This window comes from Colletotrichum karsti (assembly GCF_011947395.1).
Source record: "Colletotrichum karsti strain CkLH20 chromosome Unknown Scaffold20, whole genome shotgun sequence".
Taxonomy (NCBI): domain Eukaryota; kingdom Fungi; phylum Ascomycota; class Sordariomycetes; order Glomerellales; family Glomerellaceae; genus Colletotrichum; species Colletotrichum karsti.
The window spans coordinates 787,896-807,166 of record NW_024065920.1 but is presented as its reverse complement, the minus strand read 5'-3'; the positions used below and the strand labels follow the sequence as shown (position 1 = coordinate 807,166).

General features: G+C 53.5%; 5 protein-coding genes across 5 annotated transcripts; 4 read left to right on the top strand and 1 right to left on the bottom strand.

Annotated features, from left to right (window-relative positions):
• Positions 1-1,681: 1,681 nt before the first annotated feature.
• Positions 1,682-2,989, top strand: CkaCkLH20_06825 (uncharacterized protein; the record flags this gene model as incomplete). The annotated part of the gene is made up of 1 exon (XM_038889542.1): positions 1,682-2,989. One exon carries the CDS (start codon positions 1,682-1,684, stop codon positions 2,987-2,989), a length of 1,308 nt encoding a protein of 435 aa, XP_038745354.1.
• A 2,064-nt stretch (positions 2,990-5,053) lies between these two features.
• CkaCkLH20_06824 (uncharacterized protein) lies at positions 5,054-5,742 on the bottom strand (the record flags this gene model as incomplete). Its single annotated transcript, XM_038889541.1, has 3 exons — positions 5,054-5,254; positions 5,323-5,460; positions 5,605-5,742. The coding sequence occupies 3 exons, from the start codon at positions 5,740-5,742 to the stop codon at positions 5,054-5,056; spliced, it is 477 nt and encodes a 158-aa protein (XP_038745353.1).
• Positions 5,743-7,973: 2,231 nt separating this feature from the next.
• On the top strand, positions 7,974-9,458 carry CkaCkLH20_06823 (uncharacterized protein; the record flags this gene model as incomplete). The annotated part of the gene is made up of 2 exons (XM_038889540.1): positions 7,974-8,340; positions 8,407-9,458. 2 exons carry the CDS (start codon positions 7,974-7,976, stop codon positions 9,456-9,458), a joined length of 1,419 nt encoding a protein of 472 aa, XP_038745352.1.
• A 2,332-nt stretch (positions 9,459-11,790) lies between these two features.
• CkaCkLH20_06822 (uncharacterized protein) lies at positions 11,791-12,105 on the top strand (the record flags this gene model as incomplete). The annotated part of the gene is made up of 1 exon (XM_038889539.1): positions 11,791-12,105. The coding sequence occupies one exon, from the start codon at positions 11,791-11,793 to the stop codon at positions 12,103-12,105; it is 315 nt and encodes a 104-aa protein (XP_038745351.1).
• A 1,377-nt stretch (positions 12,106-13,482) lies between these two features.
• Positions 13,483-15,178, top strand: CkaCkLH20_06821 (uncharacterized protein; the record flags this gene model as incomplete). The annotated part of the gene is made up of 3 exons (XM_038889538.1): positions 13,483-13,605; positions 13,680-14,097; positions 14,166-15,178. 3 exons carry the CDS (start codon positions 13,483-13,485, stop codon positions 15,176-15,178), a joined length of 1,554 nt encoding a protein of 517 aa, XP_038745350.1.
• Positions 15,179-19,271: the final 4,093 nt, after the last annotated feature.

Genomic DNA, 19,271 nt, shown 5'->3' with positions numbered 1-19,271 from the left:
GCGGCCTGGATGGTACACGTTTCGGTGTTCGCTGGTGACCCCTGGCCCCCCAGGGACCGTGGCGGCTCAGATCGGTGCAACCCCACGAGGCCCCGTACCTCACGGCGGGAGAGCAGCGCAGAATGGTACCTAGATTTTGGGGCCAACGTTGAGATCCACTAAAAGTTAGGTACCCACAGAAAATATGGACCAGGTCTAGCGCAGTCCATCTCCCGTCAACCTAACGTCGCTGCCAGTCAGTCGCAGTCAGTGCCTGCCTTGGCCAAGACTCTCACTTCGACTTCAACCGTTCCCTGTCAAACATCAACCTGGAGCCTTTTCCTTTTCTTGCATCCATCGACGTCGACTGGCGCCCAGTACTCCCCATTAGAAACATGCGCTCTTTTCCCTTGTCCTTCGTCCCATGATGAGACCCGTCCGACCCTATGGCCGGTACCCCAGCACTCGAGCACCTTTGCTCGCTCTTTGGCCAGAATCCCCCTGTCCGAGTGCCATCCCGCCCGCGTGCCTCCGCCGCTGTCGTTTTGGATCGCGACTTCCAAGATGCGCCGCATGGGTGTTTGCCTGTCGTTCGGGTCCCATCTCCGTAGATCATGGCTCCTCCTCCACGGTAGACGTTAGCAAGCAGAGCAGAGTATGAGTCTGGATGAGTAGGCATGGCCAGGGTATGGCGGCAGCTGTTGAGGTAACACTCATGATATTAAACCCAACCTGGCCGCGCTTCCCAAAACGGTCTTGACCTCACCTCACCTCCTCACCCATCAACGCCTCGTCTCTTTTTCTCCAGTGCTGGCCGCCTCTCTAATTCGGGAGCCAAAGGTAGAAACAATTGCATTGTTTCCCTTCCCTTGAGGCCCATTGTCGAGACCATCTAATTTCCCGTCGTCTTCTTTATTGTGCGCGCTTGAGGCGGATAAGGAAACTTCCTTTAACGGTCCATTGTTCGTTCCTTCCTCGAATACCCGACCAAGTCGACTGTTCAGTCTCGACACCGTCAACTTTGACTTCACCTTCACCACCTCGCCCCACTTCGACCAAGAGAATCCCGTCATCGCTGGCCTCGACCACGTGCCGTATGTAGCACACACGACGACCGCCTATTTTTTGTTCTCTTTCTCTTAGTCTTGTTCGATTCTTGACTCAGCTGGTACCTGACTGCGCCGGACGTCTTAATCACAAAAAAGAAAAAAACCTACGCCCACACCATAACTCTTATTCAGTCTTGTTCACCACACAGTCCCAGTGCCGGCTTCCTCGACTCAGCATTTTTTCATTCAAAGAGTTTTTCCTACTTAAATCCTCTTGACATCTTTCTGTGCTCTTTTCGATAAGCTACAGACACACACAAAAAACAAAACAAAAAACAATTCGCTTCCGACTTCAAACTTCGACTCTTCTGGAAGACTCGATTTCCCGCTCCTTCCCACACACAACTTTAGCCTTCTCGGTTTGTTTACCTTCTTCCTCTTCTTCACAACCACCCACCCTAACTTTTCATCTTTTTCAGTTCTTCACTCACATTTTTTGATTTCTTCAAAAAACCTCTCCCGATTCACTTCCTTTTTTCCTTGAATCGCGAGATCTCCCCAAAATCACTTCTCATCCCTCAGCATCACAAATACCCCGTCAAGCATCATTTCTACTCTTCTCTCACCCACAAATCACATCACAAAAATTCATCATGGCCCGCAGAAACACTCTCGCGTTCGCCGTGGCCTGCCTGTTGGGTGCGCCCCAGCTTGCCAGCTCTCACACTTGGGTCGAGCAGCTCAACCGTGTCGCTGCTAACGGCACTCTCGTCGGCCCTGTTGGCTTCTCCAACGGCTGGACTGGCCGCCTCGACGGCTTCAGCGACCCCAAGTTCACCAACCGCATTCCCAACGATGGATTCACCATGTGTAAGCAGGGCCTGCAGGGCGCGCAGAGTCCCGACTTCCCCCTTCTCACTGCTGCCCCCGGCGACTTCGTCTCCATGCGCTACCAGGAGAACGGCCATGTCACCAAGCCCGACACCCCTCCCGGCAAGCCCTTGAACCGCGGTACCGTTTTCGTCTACGGTACTACCGAGCCCAAGGCCGCCGACACCCTCTTCGATGTTCATCGCCAGTGGACCGCTGATGGCAAGGGTGGTGATGGACGTGGCAGGCTCTTGGCTACGCGCAACTACGACGACGGCCAGTGCTACCAGATGAACGACTCGCCCATCTCCAAGCAGCGTCAGTCCGAGTTCGCCCACACCACCGCTCAGCCCATGGGACCTGATGTCTGGTGCCAGTCGGCTGTCCAGCTTCCTGAGGACGTCGCTCAGAACTCCGACTACACCCTCTACTGGGTCTGGTCTTGGCCCACTCTCACCACTGCCGCCGCCGCCAACTCCAAGGACGGCCAGTACGCTGACTTCCCCTCTGGCTTCAAGGGCGACAAGCGCGCTGTTACCTCTGACGATGTCACCGTTGCTGAGATCTACACCAGCTGCTCCACCATCAAGGTCAAGGGTGAGGCGCTCGTCAAGGGTGCCAAGGCTGCTTCGACTTCCAACAAGTCCGCCAACCAGAACGCCAACAGCCTCGCTGCCTTCAACTTCCCTGAGAAGACCAACTACAATGACAACGCCGTCAAGGAGCAGCTCCAGAACCAGTTCCTCGTCGACGTCAAGGGCAGCACCCCTGGCAACTCTGCTCCTGGCAATGGCACTGCGCGCAACGGCACTGAGAAGGTCCTCTCCTCTGCCGCTCCTTCCGCTCCCGCCACTACTCCCACTCCCACTGGTGGCAACGTTCGCTACGTTACAGTCACTGCTGCTCCTGTCACTCTCTACTCCAAGATCACTGTCACTGTTGGTCCCCAGCCGACCCCCACGCCTTCCAACAACCCCAACAAGGCGGTTGACGGCGCGGCTAAGCCATCTGTCAGCCCCTTCATGAAGCCTGGCGTGAAGGGTCGCCACATCCGCGGCAAGGACTCTTGGAACTTTGAGAAGCGCATCTAAGTCACAGTGGCATATTTGCCTGAGCACGCCAAGGGAGACATCATACTTCTTCCAGCAGTCTTCTCAACAGACTATGCTCATGGCAACAGCTGCTTCACTCGAATGTGCAGGCTTCCAATATTTCTGCTTCGACTGATATTCTTACTTTCTTACTTTACGATTCATTGACGCTCATGAGCTTACGCATTCACCGACGCACCTCTGCACCATTCCTTTGAGGCATTCTTTCCTTCTTTCACTCGGCCAAACAACAGTACATACAAAGGATACAGGGCATCATTACTCTTTCATTTTTCCGGATTCAACGGTTACGGGAATTGAATGACGATCATGAGGACAACGGAGTATGAAACGGGCATTTGGGCATTTGATACCAAGGGATTCACCCCAGGTGGGGAGATATTTTGGGAAGGTTGGAAAACGGACACAGGGTTTCCTTTTCCCTTTACACTTGGGCATCGTAAATGGAGACTGGCATGTCCTGGGGCGTTTTGGGGGATTGGTCCTTTTCGGATGATACCACCACTTTCCTTATTTTTTTCTTCTTCGTCAGGTTTTCAGTCATCAAGTAGATTATTCTCCACGGTTTTCTGTGTGTCCCCCTCCGGGTTGTGCGGCTTGACGCTGCGCTTAAGGGACATGGGATGAACGGTTCGCATTGGGATGGAAATTGGGGAACACACCTGGACAGAAGCTGAACACTGGGCTAGAGGCTACAGTGAAATAGAAAACAAGTACAATAACTCTGCTGCTCCTCTCGTGACATGTGTGAATCATCTCTTGCGGTGACGTGTCGTCGTTTGAGATCCGGTGCTTGCTGGTCAGGCGGACTCATTCTGACGAGGCTGCTTCGTCGGGACAGTGAGAGCATCTCTTGCACAGCAGCCTTGTCGCAGTTAGTCAACCATGTCAGAATTTGACGAGGGCAAACTGCCATGACGACGGACAGGCCTGGTAAATAGCCGGATGGCTCAGAAACTTCTCCTACTTTCCACGCGTCATCCGCAAAACATGTCCGCCGCATCGCAGCTGGACTGGTGGCAACGCTGCCGCCCATACTTGACAGCCTTGGGGCACCAGGAGGACCGCGCTGGCGCTGACGGGCTCGATGTGATTTTGGTTTTGGCAGCGGCGACGAGATCGTGGACTTTTCACACGAGGAAGGTACGACGCCCAAGTGAACCGTTTGTACACCATTCTGCACCAAGCCGCATTCTGCATTCACCACACCCCGCTCGCAATATCTCCAAGAGGTAGGAAGGTATCTCTCCCGCGCTGTCGGATACCTCGAGTCCAGTGCACCTACGAAAGGCAGGCGCGGTAAACGAGGCTGACTGCCCTGCGACCCAATCTGCGATCATCGAGGGCTCGCGCCTCGTGGCCCCCGTCTGGAATGTGCCTGTTTTCGAGCCACAGGGCCCGAGTTTGAGAGGGAAGACAGGTGGCGTTGCGGCCGTCGCCTTCCTTGGTTGACGTATTCAGACATCGACGGCTTGAACTCAATCGCAATGTCGTTCTCCGAGGCCGACTATTTCAAGGAAAGAGCGCCAGCTGAAGGATGTGGATCGCCATCCAGCTTCAGGCTGGGCTGAGCAGCTGGCCGAGTGACCAAACATACACCTACGACGCAAGGACTGGCATGGCAACTTGGGGCAGGATCGATCGTCTTCATTGAACTCCTACGGGGCGCTCAGTACAGCAGCCATTGTGTACGGACGACCGGCTAGGTCTACGTTCAGAAGGTCGAGAGCTTCACGGACAACGATAATGAATGGGTTGGAGACGGTGGCACAAGCCGTACGAATGTCAGCATCGCTCTTCGGCAGTACTCATAGATTCCATCTACATGTATGTACACAGAAGTCTGGTATGATGAGGGCACAAGAAAGGGCCTGGGACCGTTATTCGTGATCACTGAAGATGTGACACAAAGGTTTGCGTGTAGACAGACATCCTCCCTGAAATTCGCAGGCTAAGAAGCCGCGAGCCCTTCTTCAAGGGCCTCATTCGGCATTTCCCATCTCGTCACTCTCCACGACTCTCAGCCTCCAAGAGAAAACCGCCTCACAACTCGCCGCACTGGGCGATGACGACGTCCTGGTTGGGCACGTCCTTGCCGCGGTAGCCCGTCTTGGTGGCCTCCATCATCTTGACGACGTCCATGCCGTCGACGACCTTTCCGAAGACGACGTGCTTGTTGTCCAGGAACGGCGTCGGCACGGTGGTGATGAAGAACTGGGAGCCGTTGGTGTTGGGGCCGGCGTTCTATTCCAAACCGTGTCAGCCACAAATCCAATACCGTCAGCTGTGCGGGAAGAAGTGGTATAACTCACGGCCATGGAGAGCAGACCAGGCCGGTCGTGCTTCAGGTTGAAGTTCTCGTCGGCGAACTTTGTGGTTCCGTAGATACACGTCGATCCGGTGCCGTCTCCATTGAGGAAGTCACCGCCCTGACACATGAATTCCTGGATCTAGATTATCATCTCTCGTCAGCCATCATAGACTCTCCCACACCGCCACGGGTATTCGTCCCCAAAGCCTCCTTTTCGCACGAGGCTATCGCTGTCCCCCATCCAGGCCTCGCGGCAGTCGAATGAGTGTTGGGCGCGACTCACTATGCGGTGGAACTTGGAGCCCTTGTAGCCCTGCGGTCGACCCAGAGAGTTCTTGGATTCACCGGTGCAGAACTGGCGGAAGTTCTCGGCCGTCTTGGGCACGACATCTTGGAAGAGCTCGAATGTGACTCGGCCCAGGGGCTCACCTACGCGTGGGGAGAGAAGAGACGTTAGTAAGACTTGCCCTGGAGTCGCGGGTCCGTAGTTCGTACGGGCTCGTCGGTGGGCCGGGAAGGAGGAGAACGCCCGGAGCCGGAGCATGAGGTGCGCCAAGCCCGGGGCTGTGAGGATTGAAGCCACCGCCCCGCCAGCGATGACGGCGTCATCTCATGAACGCCACCATCGAGCTGCTTGAACTAATGGCAGCGGCCAAGCCATGGAAGAGGAGGACGCTGAACTCGAACCGCCCCTCCAAACGTACGCCCACGTCCATCGTGTCCTGCCACGAATGGCTTCGTGGATTCCAAGAAGACTGCTCGGCCTGTCTGCCGTCTCCATCCAGCGCCGAGCGATTCTCCCTTGCCTTCCCCGCACCGCCGAGAAAGAGATGGGAAGACGATGTGCCTCAACGGGGAAAGCTCACATACCGCCAAGCGTGATATCAAAAAACACCCTATTGACGCGATTTTACGTTAGTCTTGTTTGTGGTACTGTGCGATAGGATGATTCGGGGTGACTAAGGACCCTTTCTTTCCACCTTCCCCCGCTGATGTAGGTTGAGGTTGCGTCGGGACGCGTGGAGCTCAGCCACCGGGACAACTGTGGTCCATCGTCCCCGTTTCTTGGTGGAAGAGGGGGGTGAGATAAGGCAAGGCGGCAGGTTGAGGCGGAGCTCGCTGCAGCCAAGACCTGGAAGTATCTCAAATCCGTGCGGGGGAGGCGGAAGAGAGGCGAGGATTGAAGAGCGAGGGAGATGAAAGGCCGGCGGGCAAGTCCGGGGTTCGACTTACAGAGGGTTGCCGGATTCCGGGAGCTTCGTGGGAGGCATGGCTGTTGGCGAAGTCACGCTCGTGTGGAGCGGAAAAAATACAGTAGAGGAAGTGCAAGTCGCTCTTTTCTCCTGCAATTATCGGGTCGGTTCTTCCGCGCGCCCGGGGAAGGGGGCTGTGTTCGGAAGGGATGGGAAAGGCGGTCGAGAACTTGCTGTATTTGAGTTGAGAAAAACACAACGATTCGTTGGCGGGTGAGAGTGAGAGTGAGAGAGGTGCAGGTGGAGAGGGGCGAGCCGAGCTGTCGGAACCGGGGTAGGAAATTGTGGGGACTCGCCATCTCAGGTCTCCGGGCGGTACGGAGTACGGGATATCCAGCCGCAGCGGTGGGGTGCAGTGAGACCATGAGAGCCCTATCCCGTTCTGGAGCAAAAATCTCCCAACAAAGGTTGTTCGAGGAAAACGAGGATGAGGAAACTTACTTCTTCGCCAATGAATGACGAATTAGTTAGCGTCGCGGTGAGTTGCAGCTCCGATGATGCTGCTGTTGCGTCTCGTTGTGTACAAGAAGAGATGAGGTATGTCTCAGTTGAATCTTGTACAACGCAGATCTGATCCTAAGCTCCAGCGAATCAAAAGATCATCCAGTGTTGTTTGACATCCGTCCTGCCGCATTATCGTGAAGACTTCATTTCTATACCCAGTCTCGTATTTCTCTTTCCACATTGCATACACGCAACTAGCCCTGTAGGCAACAGGTGACAGGTCTGCAACTGTTCAGCTCGACCCGCTCGATTGTCTTAACCCGCTTGCACGGTGGGCTTATACTGTAAAAAGCAACGCAGCACGCCGCCTCGTGATACTATGTGGGCCAAATAGCAACCAAAAGAATCAAATTCCTTCGTCTTGAAACAAAATCTGATCTATGTCAACTAGCTGATCTGAGACCCCTCGCAATGATTGCCCGTTCCGAGAAGTGATGGCTAGCCTCACGATTGCTAGATTACGCTGTGTTGGGCGCCAATCTTCGATATAGAAAACATGTTTCTGCTCCAATTCCGCGCACTCGGACAGCTAGAGTTTCAATCAGAATACAGCAGCAAACAGCAAAGATCATGTCTGGTCCATTCGTTCCCCAAAGTTGGTATCCCTCGACTAGCTATGGCTGGCAACTTTGAAGCTAACTGAAGGAAAGCTCATGATGAGTATTGGATCGGAAATCCCAAAATGAAAGAAGAGACAACGAAGTATTACAACAAACTTCGCGGAATTTTCCAAAGCGATGATACGCTCAGCAAAATGAGAAATCCGTGGCGAACCGACTTTCCGCACGACTATCCTAGGGCATCTATACGCATTCTGCAGGGTGATTCCAACCCTTGCGAATGCGCCTGCAACCCCAACAACGGCATGAGAGATCATTATTACCATCTCGATGAAATGCACAAGAAAGATGTCGACGCCCCATTCCGGAGACTGATTCTTATGGAGGATGTTGATCCACGGTTCGCAGAGCTTATCAGCGTAGAGCTGAACATTCCGCCTGAGTTTTGGATCGCCCATTGCAGTGAGCGTTTCAGGCTCAGGGTTTTGAACGATATGCTGCAGGAGGAAGGCCGCTCAACATACTGGAAAGCACCGGTACCCCAGACGCGGCAAGGTCCTTATCCAATGGCAATTCAACCAAACTGCGTCGAGTTGGGATCTTTCGACCGAGTGTCGACTAGAATGAATCCCGAGATTCCAATATTCTACTTTAATAGTCTTGTTTCCTTTTGGGGCCAGAAGCATAAAAACGGTTGGACAGGTATGTTGGTTTGCATAGTAGTGAAATTGAGCTTCCGAGGTTGATCTGACAATGGCTTCTCTTCAGTGGCAATCCTCGTCGACCCGCACAAGTCCCGTCTGCGCCTGATCAGGGAACAAAACTCTGACCCTCTTAGTCAGAGCCCATCCCTGCCTTTTAATTCACAGCCCCGTGTGGATTTGTCCGATTTCACGTGGCAAGGCAACTCCCGAGCGCTTCCCTCTCGTCCAGATGCGCCGGTTCCAGAGCTTCTACATAGCTGCGTTCTCTACGACGTGCTGGTAAAGGCCTACGACGGCAAGTGGGGTGCCATGAGCCATCATGGCGATCCTTTCGATGCGACTACTGTTGTCCGGAATCTGATCTTCTCCATTTGGAACAACTCGACTTCCGATTACTCCAACGCCATGCTTGACGGCTGGAATTTGAAGGAGGATTTGTGGAACAGTGCTGGCTTCATCAGGGTCCTCGAGCAGCTGAGGAAAAGCACCGTCTTCAATTTTGACGAGTTTCACTACAAGGCCATGTCCAGCGACTTACGCCTGATCGCACACCAAAAACAATCGCTTCGCGAATTGAAACGCTCGTTGCTTGCATCGAACCCGGGCGAGGTGGACCAAATTCCATCCGCAAGTGCAATCGATAACGCGCAGAACGAGGTGGCCGGTTCTTGTGCACAAGTCGAATTCGAAACCAGACGTTGGCTTCGGATCGATGAAACACTCAAAGCAACCGAAGACGTTCTTCGACAGATTATGGAAAGCTTCTCGAGAAGAGCCGAGTTACAGAACTCCTTCTACAGCCATCAGCAGGCTCAAGCTGCTGACCGTCAAGCTAGGAGCGCGGGTCAACTGACGAAGATTGCCACCGTTGCCGTTCCTATGTCCGTGGCCTCGGCGGTCTTCTCGATGGGTGGGGAATTCGCTATTGGGGAAAGACTGTTTGCCGTGTACTGGGCGGTTTCTGCACCTGTCACTGCACTCTTAATTCTTTGGCTCATATTTTCGGACAGCATCTCGAAGCAGTGGGAGAACTTCCAAAAGAAGTTGACGCTGGGGTTCAAGAAACATTTCCCCATCGCTTGGAAAAAGAAGGAGGGAGACGCAACAGGGCAGTGAATGGGGCGACAAAGACGTGTTGAACCTTGGGGATGGGTCGAGGCTCTAGTAATCTATCAATGCAGCTGAGATCATTGGATTCTCAAGGGAGAGCTCAGATAGTAGGCTATCAATATTTGACCTCATTTCTACGCTCTGATACTATGGTATGTGTATACTCAGTCTAGCTTTACCTCAACCGACGACACAGGCGGACAAGTGAAGGTAGATCTTCTTCACCGAGTTCGCTAGATATTGAAAGTCGACTCGGGGATACCGAACCATAACGCCGTCAAACCCCCACGATGGCTTCAGATTTCCATTCACCACTCTCATCCCCCACATACGACCATACCCATTGGAAATTTCGGTATTCCATCCGCTCTCCTACAGATAAGCCAATGAGAGTAGGATCCCTGCTGACTCGGCATTGAAAATGGTGCCTAGCTGCGCCCCGCCTTTATGAGGAGGCCAGCATAGGGCTGACCGGGTACGTCGGCAGTCGTAGATGTGTTGTTGAAAGGCCTCGATATGATTGTATTGGTCGGCAGGGTCAGGGTCAAGTGCCGTCGACCCCTGACGTATCAACGCGTCTTCCAGCCTGTTCGAATGGTCGGTGTCTTCACAAGACCACACCGCCCATAGCTCGGATACGGCCAAATAGAGCCTGATTCTGAGCCTTGGGTCTGGTGGCATGATACTTCCATCGTGGATTATACAGATTGATTGAAGATTTTGTAGCTAGAATGATGCGTAAGTATGGTTTGTGTAGTGAATTGGTTTTCGGCGGACGTCTAATGGAGTGATTGAGCTTGTACCTGGGTAGTCTGAAACCCCTGCCAGTTTATTGCGACCCTCATCATGCTTACGGCGGAGCACTTGCTAGCGCTGACTGTGTTCTGTGGAACACGAAGCTTAACTCTGCCGCGTCCTCGACAAAGGTTCTTGAAAGAACAACGTTTATAACCATTACGAGATACCACATTTGATTCGGCCAAGCTTTCCACCTTCTAGACACCCATTGCCCCAACTTTACTCAAGAGCCAAACATAGCAGAGATACAGTAGCAGAACAATGACGTAGATTCCAGACCGTGTAAGAGGAAGCAAGAGAACAGCATCGTGGGCTCCAAAAGGTCTAGAGACAAAAATGGATTATCTATATGTTGACGTGACGTCGACAGTGAGCAGTGGCATCAATTAGCCTATGTGCTCTGGGAATTGCCCAATAATGATGTATTTTCCTCCATCTAGTAGTTTCCATCACTGCGACTGACATCACAGGTGCTGGATGACTTCCACATGCGTACTCTTCACTGTCGATCGTCGATATTGGGACCCTTCCACGCGCGGGACATCACAGCGCGGCGGATATCTCGGGGACCGCGATGTTAAGGGCCTCCTTCATCCATTGGGTAGAGTACTAGGCTATTGTCGGAAAGTGGACACATCTTCGTGCCTAACCAGGGAAACTATGCACAGTCCTTTTGTTGGCTTCTTGATTTAAGGGGTGAACGAAGGGGGTATCGATATAACCTCGTCGTTGTTGGCACTTGGAGTTGACTCATTGAAAACTATTCAGATCATTTAATGGCGGAAACATACCATGAGTATCGAAGTTGGTGTTTTGTAGTTGACAAAGTCTCAAAGCTTCGAGCAGCTAGAACAGTTGGTTGCTAAACAGTTGAAAGATAACATGATGGTTTTGGAATGAAGCACATCCTAAATTCGAGTAGGCCTTTTTGATATAAGCGTTACCTGTCGGTTATGCTGGAAAGCTACCTTACATGGATTGCAACTTCCGGTTCCTGGATCAGGCTGAAGGCAGCCATCTTCTGAGCTGTGACCTGACCCTAATAGAGTAAGGCTCAAAACTACGGAGCCGCAGATCTAATCATGAATTATACCCCTGGCGTGTCAACCTGACTCTCATGCCGGAAAGAAGGAATAGACTATCGTTGCAGATCCAATAACTCTGTACGTGGGTGAACCCGTTCAGGGCATAATATTCAACCACAACGAGGGGCAGAGACTGCATGCCTTGTAAAACCTCGTGTCCAAAGTCTCAAAGGAGATTGGTTAGATGCCAATTATCCATTCGGAGTTCGTATGATGCTTCTTGTACACTGCGGCAGACCTCTTCTACGACTGAAGATTCATCTATAAATACGGCCTCAGTGTCAAAGATTCCAACTCTCTCTCATCACTCACCAACACACTCACAGATCTGCCTGACACCTCAACTCACAACTTGCCTCTGCTTCTGCACCACCTTCTACGTAAGACTTTCTGCAAGCACTTTCTATTTCCGTCATCCCTAACACTCAACAGCACAAACCCAAAATCCATTCATCATGTTCGCTTCCCACACCATCATTGGCGTCGTCGCCAGCCTCGCCATGATCGCGGCCCCCGTCTCTGCCGCCCGCACCTGGGCCGGCGGCGTCGACATGAACGCAGCTTGCTCTAGCCAGTGGGGTGTATCGTTCCATGCTGCAAACGACTCGGGAGACAATGACAGCAACAGTGCCTACAACTGGTACTGCACGAACGGTAGCGAGCGAAGGAACATTGACGTCGGTGCCTTCTGCGCCGGGAGATACGGCAACGGCGCCTACGCTGACCCCCAGGGCAAGAAGAAGTACGACTGGGGCTGCTACTACCCCTAAACTTCTCGACAACCTCGGGAAGATGGAGGAACCCAAGTGTTGCGGCCCGTTGAGCACGACTGTTGCAACGACCCCGCCAGACCTTGGTGACGCAGGATACGTGCGAGCGGTGGCATGTGTTTAACTGGGTTCCTTTTGAACGAAAAAATTATGGTACAAGTTATGCAACTTTGGGAATGGCACGGACAGAAATGGCCGTATTGGATGTAAGAGGTGTCTGGTTTATCTAAGGATGTACTAGATGTCTTAAATAGCCAACACAGCTAGGACAGAGCGACTATTCAGACTTGTACGTAGGAAAAGCTTGAGCCTGCTTGAGGTTAGATTTTATACCTCTTTAGAAATCAACTTCATTTATGCTCTCGATTTTGTCTTACATTATCCATCTTTTCAGTTGGTTTATACCTAATCGGTTTCACGTTTCAAAACCCTGATCTCTTTGGACACACACACACACCTTAAAATCTCATTATAGTGTAGTAGTTAGTTTGGTAACAACCAGCAAATGCCTAGTGTGATGTATTTTCTTTTGCTTTAATCTCTGTTTTGCCGATCAGTAGAGATCAACTTAGATAGTATTAGCGGGTACTTGTTAGCTTACTAGGCTTCGCGAAACTAGTAGTGTCACGGGATCTATATGGAAGGTATCGTTTGTCTTTGAGCTGCCTGGAGGAAAATGATGTTCCTTTAGCTGTTTGATGCGGAACACTCGCTTCCCTCAACCAGCAGACTGAGGACCACTGAGAAGCAATGCTGCAAGTGCAGTGCTACCAGGACCAAATCGTCTTCACAGCTCTTGACATAAACTGCAGCGCTAAACGAGTTGGGGTTCAGATGGTTTCCAGATATAATCTTCTCTCTTGTAACCACTCGCTTGGCTGCGGGCTTTTCTATGTGTGTTCTAGTTTGTGAACTTGAATATCCTTTTTCTGAGGAACCAAGACGACCCTCTCTTCGCTTATGGTGCATTCAGAAGAAGTCACATAGGGCTGACGGGCTTTTTTTCTTTTCTGTGTGTTACGGTCCGTGAGCGTGATTACCTTCTTTTCTGAGGTATCAAACCCGCCTCTCCTTTTCGGAGTCAATTATAAGTCGGAACCCCTTAACGCTACGAACTCTATTTAATGAACTCATCTCGCGGGGCCTTCACGGAGCCCGGACATCGTGAAAAAAAGGCCGTTTGATGACCAAACCCTCAGTGGAAGCACTACTTGCCAGCAATCCTTTGCGCCCAAGATGGTAGAGAAGTTCAAATGTTGCCAAGCTTCATGGTTTGGCCGGACACCGAGACATCGAACCCGAGCGCCTCTAAATAGCATATAAACCCAACGCGATGGCTTGAGAGGAGCAAGTTGCATTCCAATCGCCAAACCAAGGATGTTGTCTCCGTCCGCTCTTTATCTCTGGTCCGCGTTCGCGACCTTCGCGACGCCCACAATCGCCGAAAACCTCGGTAGTCACGCAAGACGAAGTGATGTCCTACCTGGCTGCGAGGAAGCCGTAAGCCCAAGCTCTCCCACACAGGAGAAAACCCCAAGCCACGCCCGTCAACTAACAGCAGCCAAATCTCACAGTGCGCCCTTCTCTCTGAACAATACCCAACCCAAAATCTCCTACGAAACGGCACCGACTTCGCAACGACACGCGCAGCGCTCTGGTCGACGGTCCAAGGCGCGGTGGAACCAGCATGCTTCTTCCGGCCCCTCACGACGCCGGACGTATCGGCCGCGATCACGACGGCGCGTGAGACCCAGTGCAAGTTCGCCGTGAAGGCCGGCGGACACAACTCGTACGTCTCCTCCGTCATCGAGGGCGGCCTCGTCATCGACCTGGTCGCCATGGACGAGGTCACCGTCAGCGAGGACGAGAAGTCCGTCGCGCTCGGGCCGGGGGGCACGTGGGATCGGGTGTACCCCGTCCTCGAGGCGCGCGGCAAGATCGTGCCCGGCGGGAGGATGTTCGGGGTCGGCGTGGGTGGGTTGACTTTGGGAGGTGAGTGAAGCTGAGATAATATTTTCCTAGACTGCGTTGGTTTTTGGTTTCTGACACGCAAGGGATAGGGGGCATATCATGGCTAAGCAGCATATACGGCTGGACCTGCGACAACGTTTTGGAGTACGAGCTCGTCACGGCCAACGGGGAAGTCATCAACGTGACTTACGAGTCACATCCCGACTTGTACTGGGCTCTCCGGGGCGGCGGGAGCAACTACGGCGTCGTGACCAAGTTCACCATGGCCCTGTACGATCAAGGCAAGATATGGTTCAGCAGGGTGCGCTTCAACTCCACGGCGAGCGCGGTCTTCAACGGCGCGTTCGCGAAATGGGCGAAGGACCTGGACTCGGGAGACTGGCGCAGCACCGCGTCTCTCGGCTGGAACGCTCACCTCGGCGGACCGCCCACCGGCGTCGCGCTCCTCGCTCACGCAGACCCGCAGAGTACCAACGACACCCACCCGGCCGCGTTCGACGACTTCTTCGACAACTCGCTGGCGACGAGCGTCGCGTCCTCCAACGCGTTCCACAGCGACATCGCAAAGAGCCTCGTCTTCCCCGCCGGCGTGACGCGGAACTCGATGTGGACGACCTCGTTCCTGGTCGACGTCGACATGGTGCAGGAGGCGTACCGGATCTGGGAGGAGGAGTCGAGGTCCGTCGCGCCGTTTGCCGCGTCTCAGCAGCTGCAGATCCAGACCATCTCCGTCCCGCAGATGGAGATGATGAAGCGGCGCGGCGGCAACCCCAGCGGCCTGGCCGGGCAGAAGGAGGCCGTTTGCTTTCTGAATATTCTCGTTCAGTGGAGAGATTCCCTCGACGACGGCGCGGCGTTTGCGGCGCAGAAACGCACCGAGGACAGGATCAACGCGGCTGCTGCGGAAAGGGGCCTGTACGTGCCGTACAAGTACACGAACTACGCCAGCATCTTCCAGGACCCGTACGCGGGATACGGAGAGAGCAACAAGCAGCGGCTCAGGGACGTTGCGGCCATGTATGACCCAGAAGGCGTTTTCCAAAAGCTGGAACCGGGCGGGTTCAAGATCATGCGGGATACGCCGCCCGTAGTCCCCGTGTAATTAAGAACCGTGGAAGGGAGCGCCCCGGTGCTTTCTAGATGTAATAATGTCCGTCAGCACAGCACACCTTTGGCTTTGAAAGTCGTTGAGTAGTTTGCCAAGAGCGCTAACCCCAAACCCTCGAGTCACGGAAACTGCGATCGGCAGCATTCGTACAGGCGTTTATCCGCAAACTGTCGCGGTCGGCCAAGGTTCTCGACGCTGAATATATCTGAAATAGAGAATCGCAAAAGAGTAGAAGATCACCGTCCCGGGCCCGGTGAAAGAAATCTCGGAAGGGTCCTCATCCGTCCGGCCTCCCCAGCACGGACACCCTCCGTTCCGGGACCGGGGGGTTGGTTGTGAGGAATAGAGAGGTTCATGCCGTTCCCGCCGAAGGAGGGGGGTAATGAACATGACACTTGACAGGCCTCCGTGGACTCCTCGGGAATACGAACCAGCAGCAGCACTGACCTCCCTCCCCTCACGCATCACGAACTCGGGGTTCCCATGGGCAAGTAAGGGGTCATCGTACATAAGCTTCTTCACCTGAGAAAAGCTTGGTGTTGGGATTGAAACAAATAGATCAGCCACCCTCGCGCTAAAACACGAGCCAACTGCCTTCAGCAGTAGGAAAAGACTAAAAAAAAAAAGCCGTCGTGCAAGACATTTGACCAGAGACATTTTTCGTCGGCGTTCGAGTTCCAGGGGGTCTCCCTTCCGAACGATGAGAGTCAACCGTATCCGTAAAGGAAAAAAAGAAGCCCCTCACGATCCTGTCAACCCACACACACGCTATCGGCAAGGATGCCTGAGAGAAGCGAACGATACGCGGTCTCGCGTGCTGGCCTGCCCCACGTGTAGCGTGGTCTGTCTGCTTTCCCCTCGCCTTGTCGCATGCCGCACTTCTCTCCGGCTTCTCGCACAGGTGATAAACCCCGCGACAGCTGGCCAGTGGGAAGCGAAGCATGAAGAAGAGAAAAGTACGGGAACGGGGCTCAGGATTCGGACGCGTAACCGGACTTCGGATTGATTGCTGACTCCCCCAGCCTTGGTCGGCCAAGAGAGGCTGGGGATGGGGGCCAAGATACCCTCCTCCACATCTGAACCAACCATCGACTCCATCGCACACGATCAAATATTGCCGTAATCTGGAAGGGCCGGAAAGCATCACCATTCTCACGGCTGCGGATAGAAGCCCTTTACCAGATGACAGGAAAAAGGGGTCTTCTGACTTAAGAAACAAGCGCCCATCGGGCGGCGCGGAATGCAAAGTCTGATGGGCACGGGCTTAGACGTCTCCCTCAGCCGTCTTGTCCGTCGCCGTTATCGCAGAGGGCTAGTTCAAGATGAAGCTTGGTTCCGAACAAAGTCCAGGCCGCTCCCCGGATGGCGCGGCGTCGAGGATCGACAGCACCAGCAGGTAAACAGAGGGGAGAGGGGGGCCGGGCAACACAAAGGACTTGGGGTCCCATCGAAATGATCTCATCCACTTCCTTCCAGGCCAATTGGCGTTGGGTAAACCGAGTCCAACCCAGTTATTGTTTTTGCTACCGCGTTGAAGATGCCCAATAATGGCATCCAGATGCTCTTACAACTGGGCCGCCGTTGGGTGTGTTTCAACGCGGTTCCCCCACCTAATCCACGCCTGGTCGGACTGACAGGTCGTTCTGCGCGCGTGGTGTGTTGAGGTGATCACTGTTGCGTCAAGCCCAAGTGCCGCGGCGGGAGGCAAAGTCACGACGAGTCTATTGGATGACGGCACCGGTAGTCGCGGCAGCCAAGATCCGTGATTTGTGATTTTGGAGGCATGATTTGCAATTCGACATCGGGAGCTGTGTGTTGACCTCGAACTGATGGTTGCTCTGCATAGCCCTGCGCCAGTCGTATTCTGTAGAAGACTGGGAAGAGCGCATGTGATGACATCTCCATTCCTGCGATGGAGTCGAGTTTATTGAGTCTCCCACGGAGTCCTGGCCTGACATCACGACGCCGGGATTAAAGCTGGGCGCATACCACCTGGTATACTTTACCAGTGTCTTGACGACGGCAAAAAATGTTTGCTTGCCCCTAAGACGCACACGGGAATGGCCAAATTGCGTTGAAGATATTGACAAGAATGCGGCTGCTGGAATGCTGCGAGAGTTGACCACCGGTTCCCGGCATCACCGTTGCCAAACCGGCGTGTGTGGTTGGTACCAGCCACTGATCCGGCGACTGTTTGCTCCGACGACGGATATGGTCGTTAATGGTCCGTTTGAAGCTTCTCAGGGTCCACTGGACGTAGAAGAACCACTGCTGCGGTGAAGGCGATGATGGCATGATCCTAGCTGCACCCAGGGACCCTCTTAATAGCCATCCATCCATCGCGGCATGCTTTACGCGGTAATGCTCGTCGAAGCCTACTGCCTCATCGGATTTTCGGTGGAGTGGCATGATTGATGACTGACCTGCCAAATTCGTTTTTCCAGATCGCATGCGAGGGATGTTGAAGCCAAAAGGTAGGAGACGCGGGTTTGATGACGATTGCCACGGAGGCGCAGGTCTGGCCAACGGACACTGACCGGAGAATAGAGGCAAGAACGATAACAACAACGGCCGAATTAACGGCAGCCAGGCCGCTCTCGTCGCCGTCATCGACTCCGAAGGCTGGTGGTGGTGTGCCCGGAGTTTGCGGCACTCACCTCGGTCAGCGTCATAAGTCGAATCAGCCTCCCTGGGCGTCGACCCCCAGACGCACCGTGGAAAGACTAAATTTGCGTACTGTTGTACTGTTAATGGCGGATCAGTCGGCTTTCACCTTACGTTTTCCGAAGAAGCGTGACATTGGTTCCTACCACTTGTGACAACAGTTTGTTGCATGTCTGGAACCCTTCTTTTCGACAGAACGAACCTCGAAGTCTAGATGCAGAGGCCAGCTCAGCTTTTGACGCATACTAGCCGTTGAGCTATACGGTGACGGATGGTTTCCAAGCGCCTTAGCTGGGCGCCCCTAGAAAGGTAGTGGCCCCGATGGAGGCCAAGCTTTGCGAAGAGGGTGTCTGGACGCCTCCCAGGGGTTTGGGGGCTTGAGACGGTGAGCGGTTGTCTTTGAGATTTGGCAAACGATGATAAAATAGTCGCGGTTTGACATCTGATGACACGTTCGAGACATGCGTGTGCGGTGTTGGTATTGCCAGCGCAGCGCCATCGCACTTTTTGTTGTGTGTCTGACATCTAGTCTCTGAGCCAAGCTGGGTTACACCGGCTGCCAAAATAGCACGCGACACTCGGCTTGCTTGAGTGGCACTGACAAGCCAACGGACAAACGCCCCGAAAAGATGCAGATGCGCCTTTTTGCAATGCCGGCGGTAGGACTCTAAGGCTCGAGGAGTTGAGTCGAGACGGACAAAAGAAGAGTAGCATTGACGGTGCCTGAATCAAGCACGATACACAGTACACCGCTGAAGAAGACATTGTGGCGAAAAAGCGTCGTCTTTGTCTGTGATGCTGAAACATTGTAAAAGATGAGGTGAAATCAGTTGCCCTCCGGCCTCAGCGTTCCGGGCTTGACCATCTGAACTTCCAAGTGGCTGCAGCGGTTAACGGCACGCGCGTTGCTCGTCATGGGCTGAAGTCGATAGCTACTGATTGCCTTTCTAATCTTCTGGCTGACTGTTAACAATGGTAGCGCGACGCTGAGATGCAGATTTTATTCGAACATGTCTGAGGTTTTCGGATGCCTTCGAGCGAGGCGTCATTCTGAGCGTCGTATTCCGTGCGAGGCGAGAGAGTAATATTCCTTCTTTTCGTATTGCGGAAATACGTGGTGTTGTCGCCGTTCACGCGGGACAACGAGCCATTGTCCTGGGATTTGAAGAAGACGAAGACAGGGGCCTTTGTCGCGTTGGTCTGGCCGGCCCGGGGAGCCTAGTGTCGATTCTCCGACACGCTGCCGACGAAGCAAGTGAATCAATCTCAACAGCATAGGATTTTGGCGCAAGCTTCTCGAACTGTTGTTTGCTTGGCTACTTACCATGGTACATCGTCTTTGGCGGAGCATCTTCGACCTGAAATAACCTAGACACGAGGCACAAGATTGCTTATTGCTTTTGAAGATTTGAGAGAGTCAAAA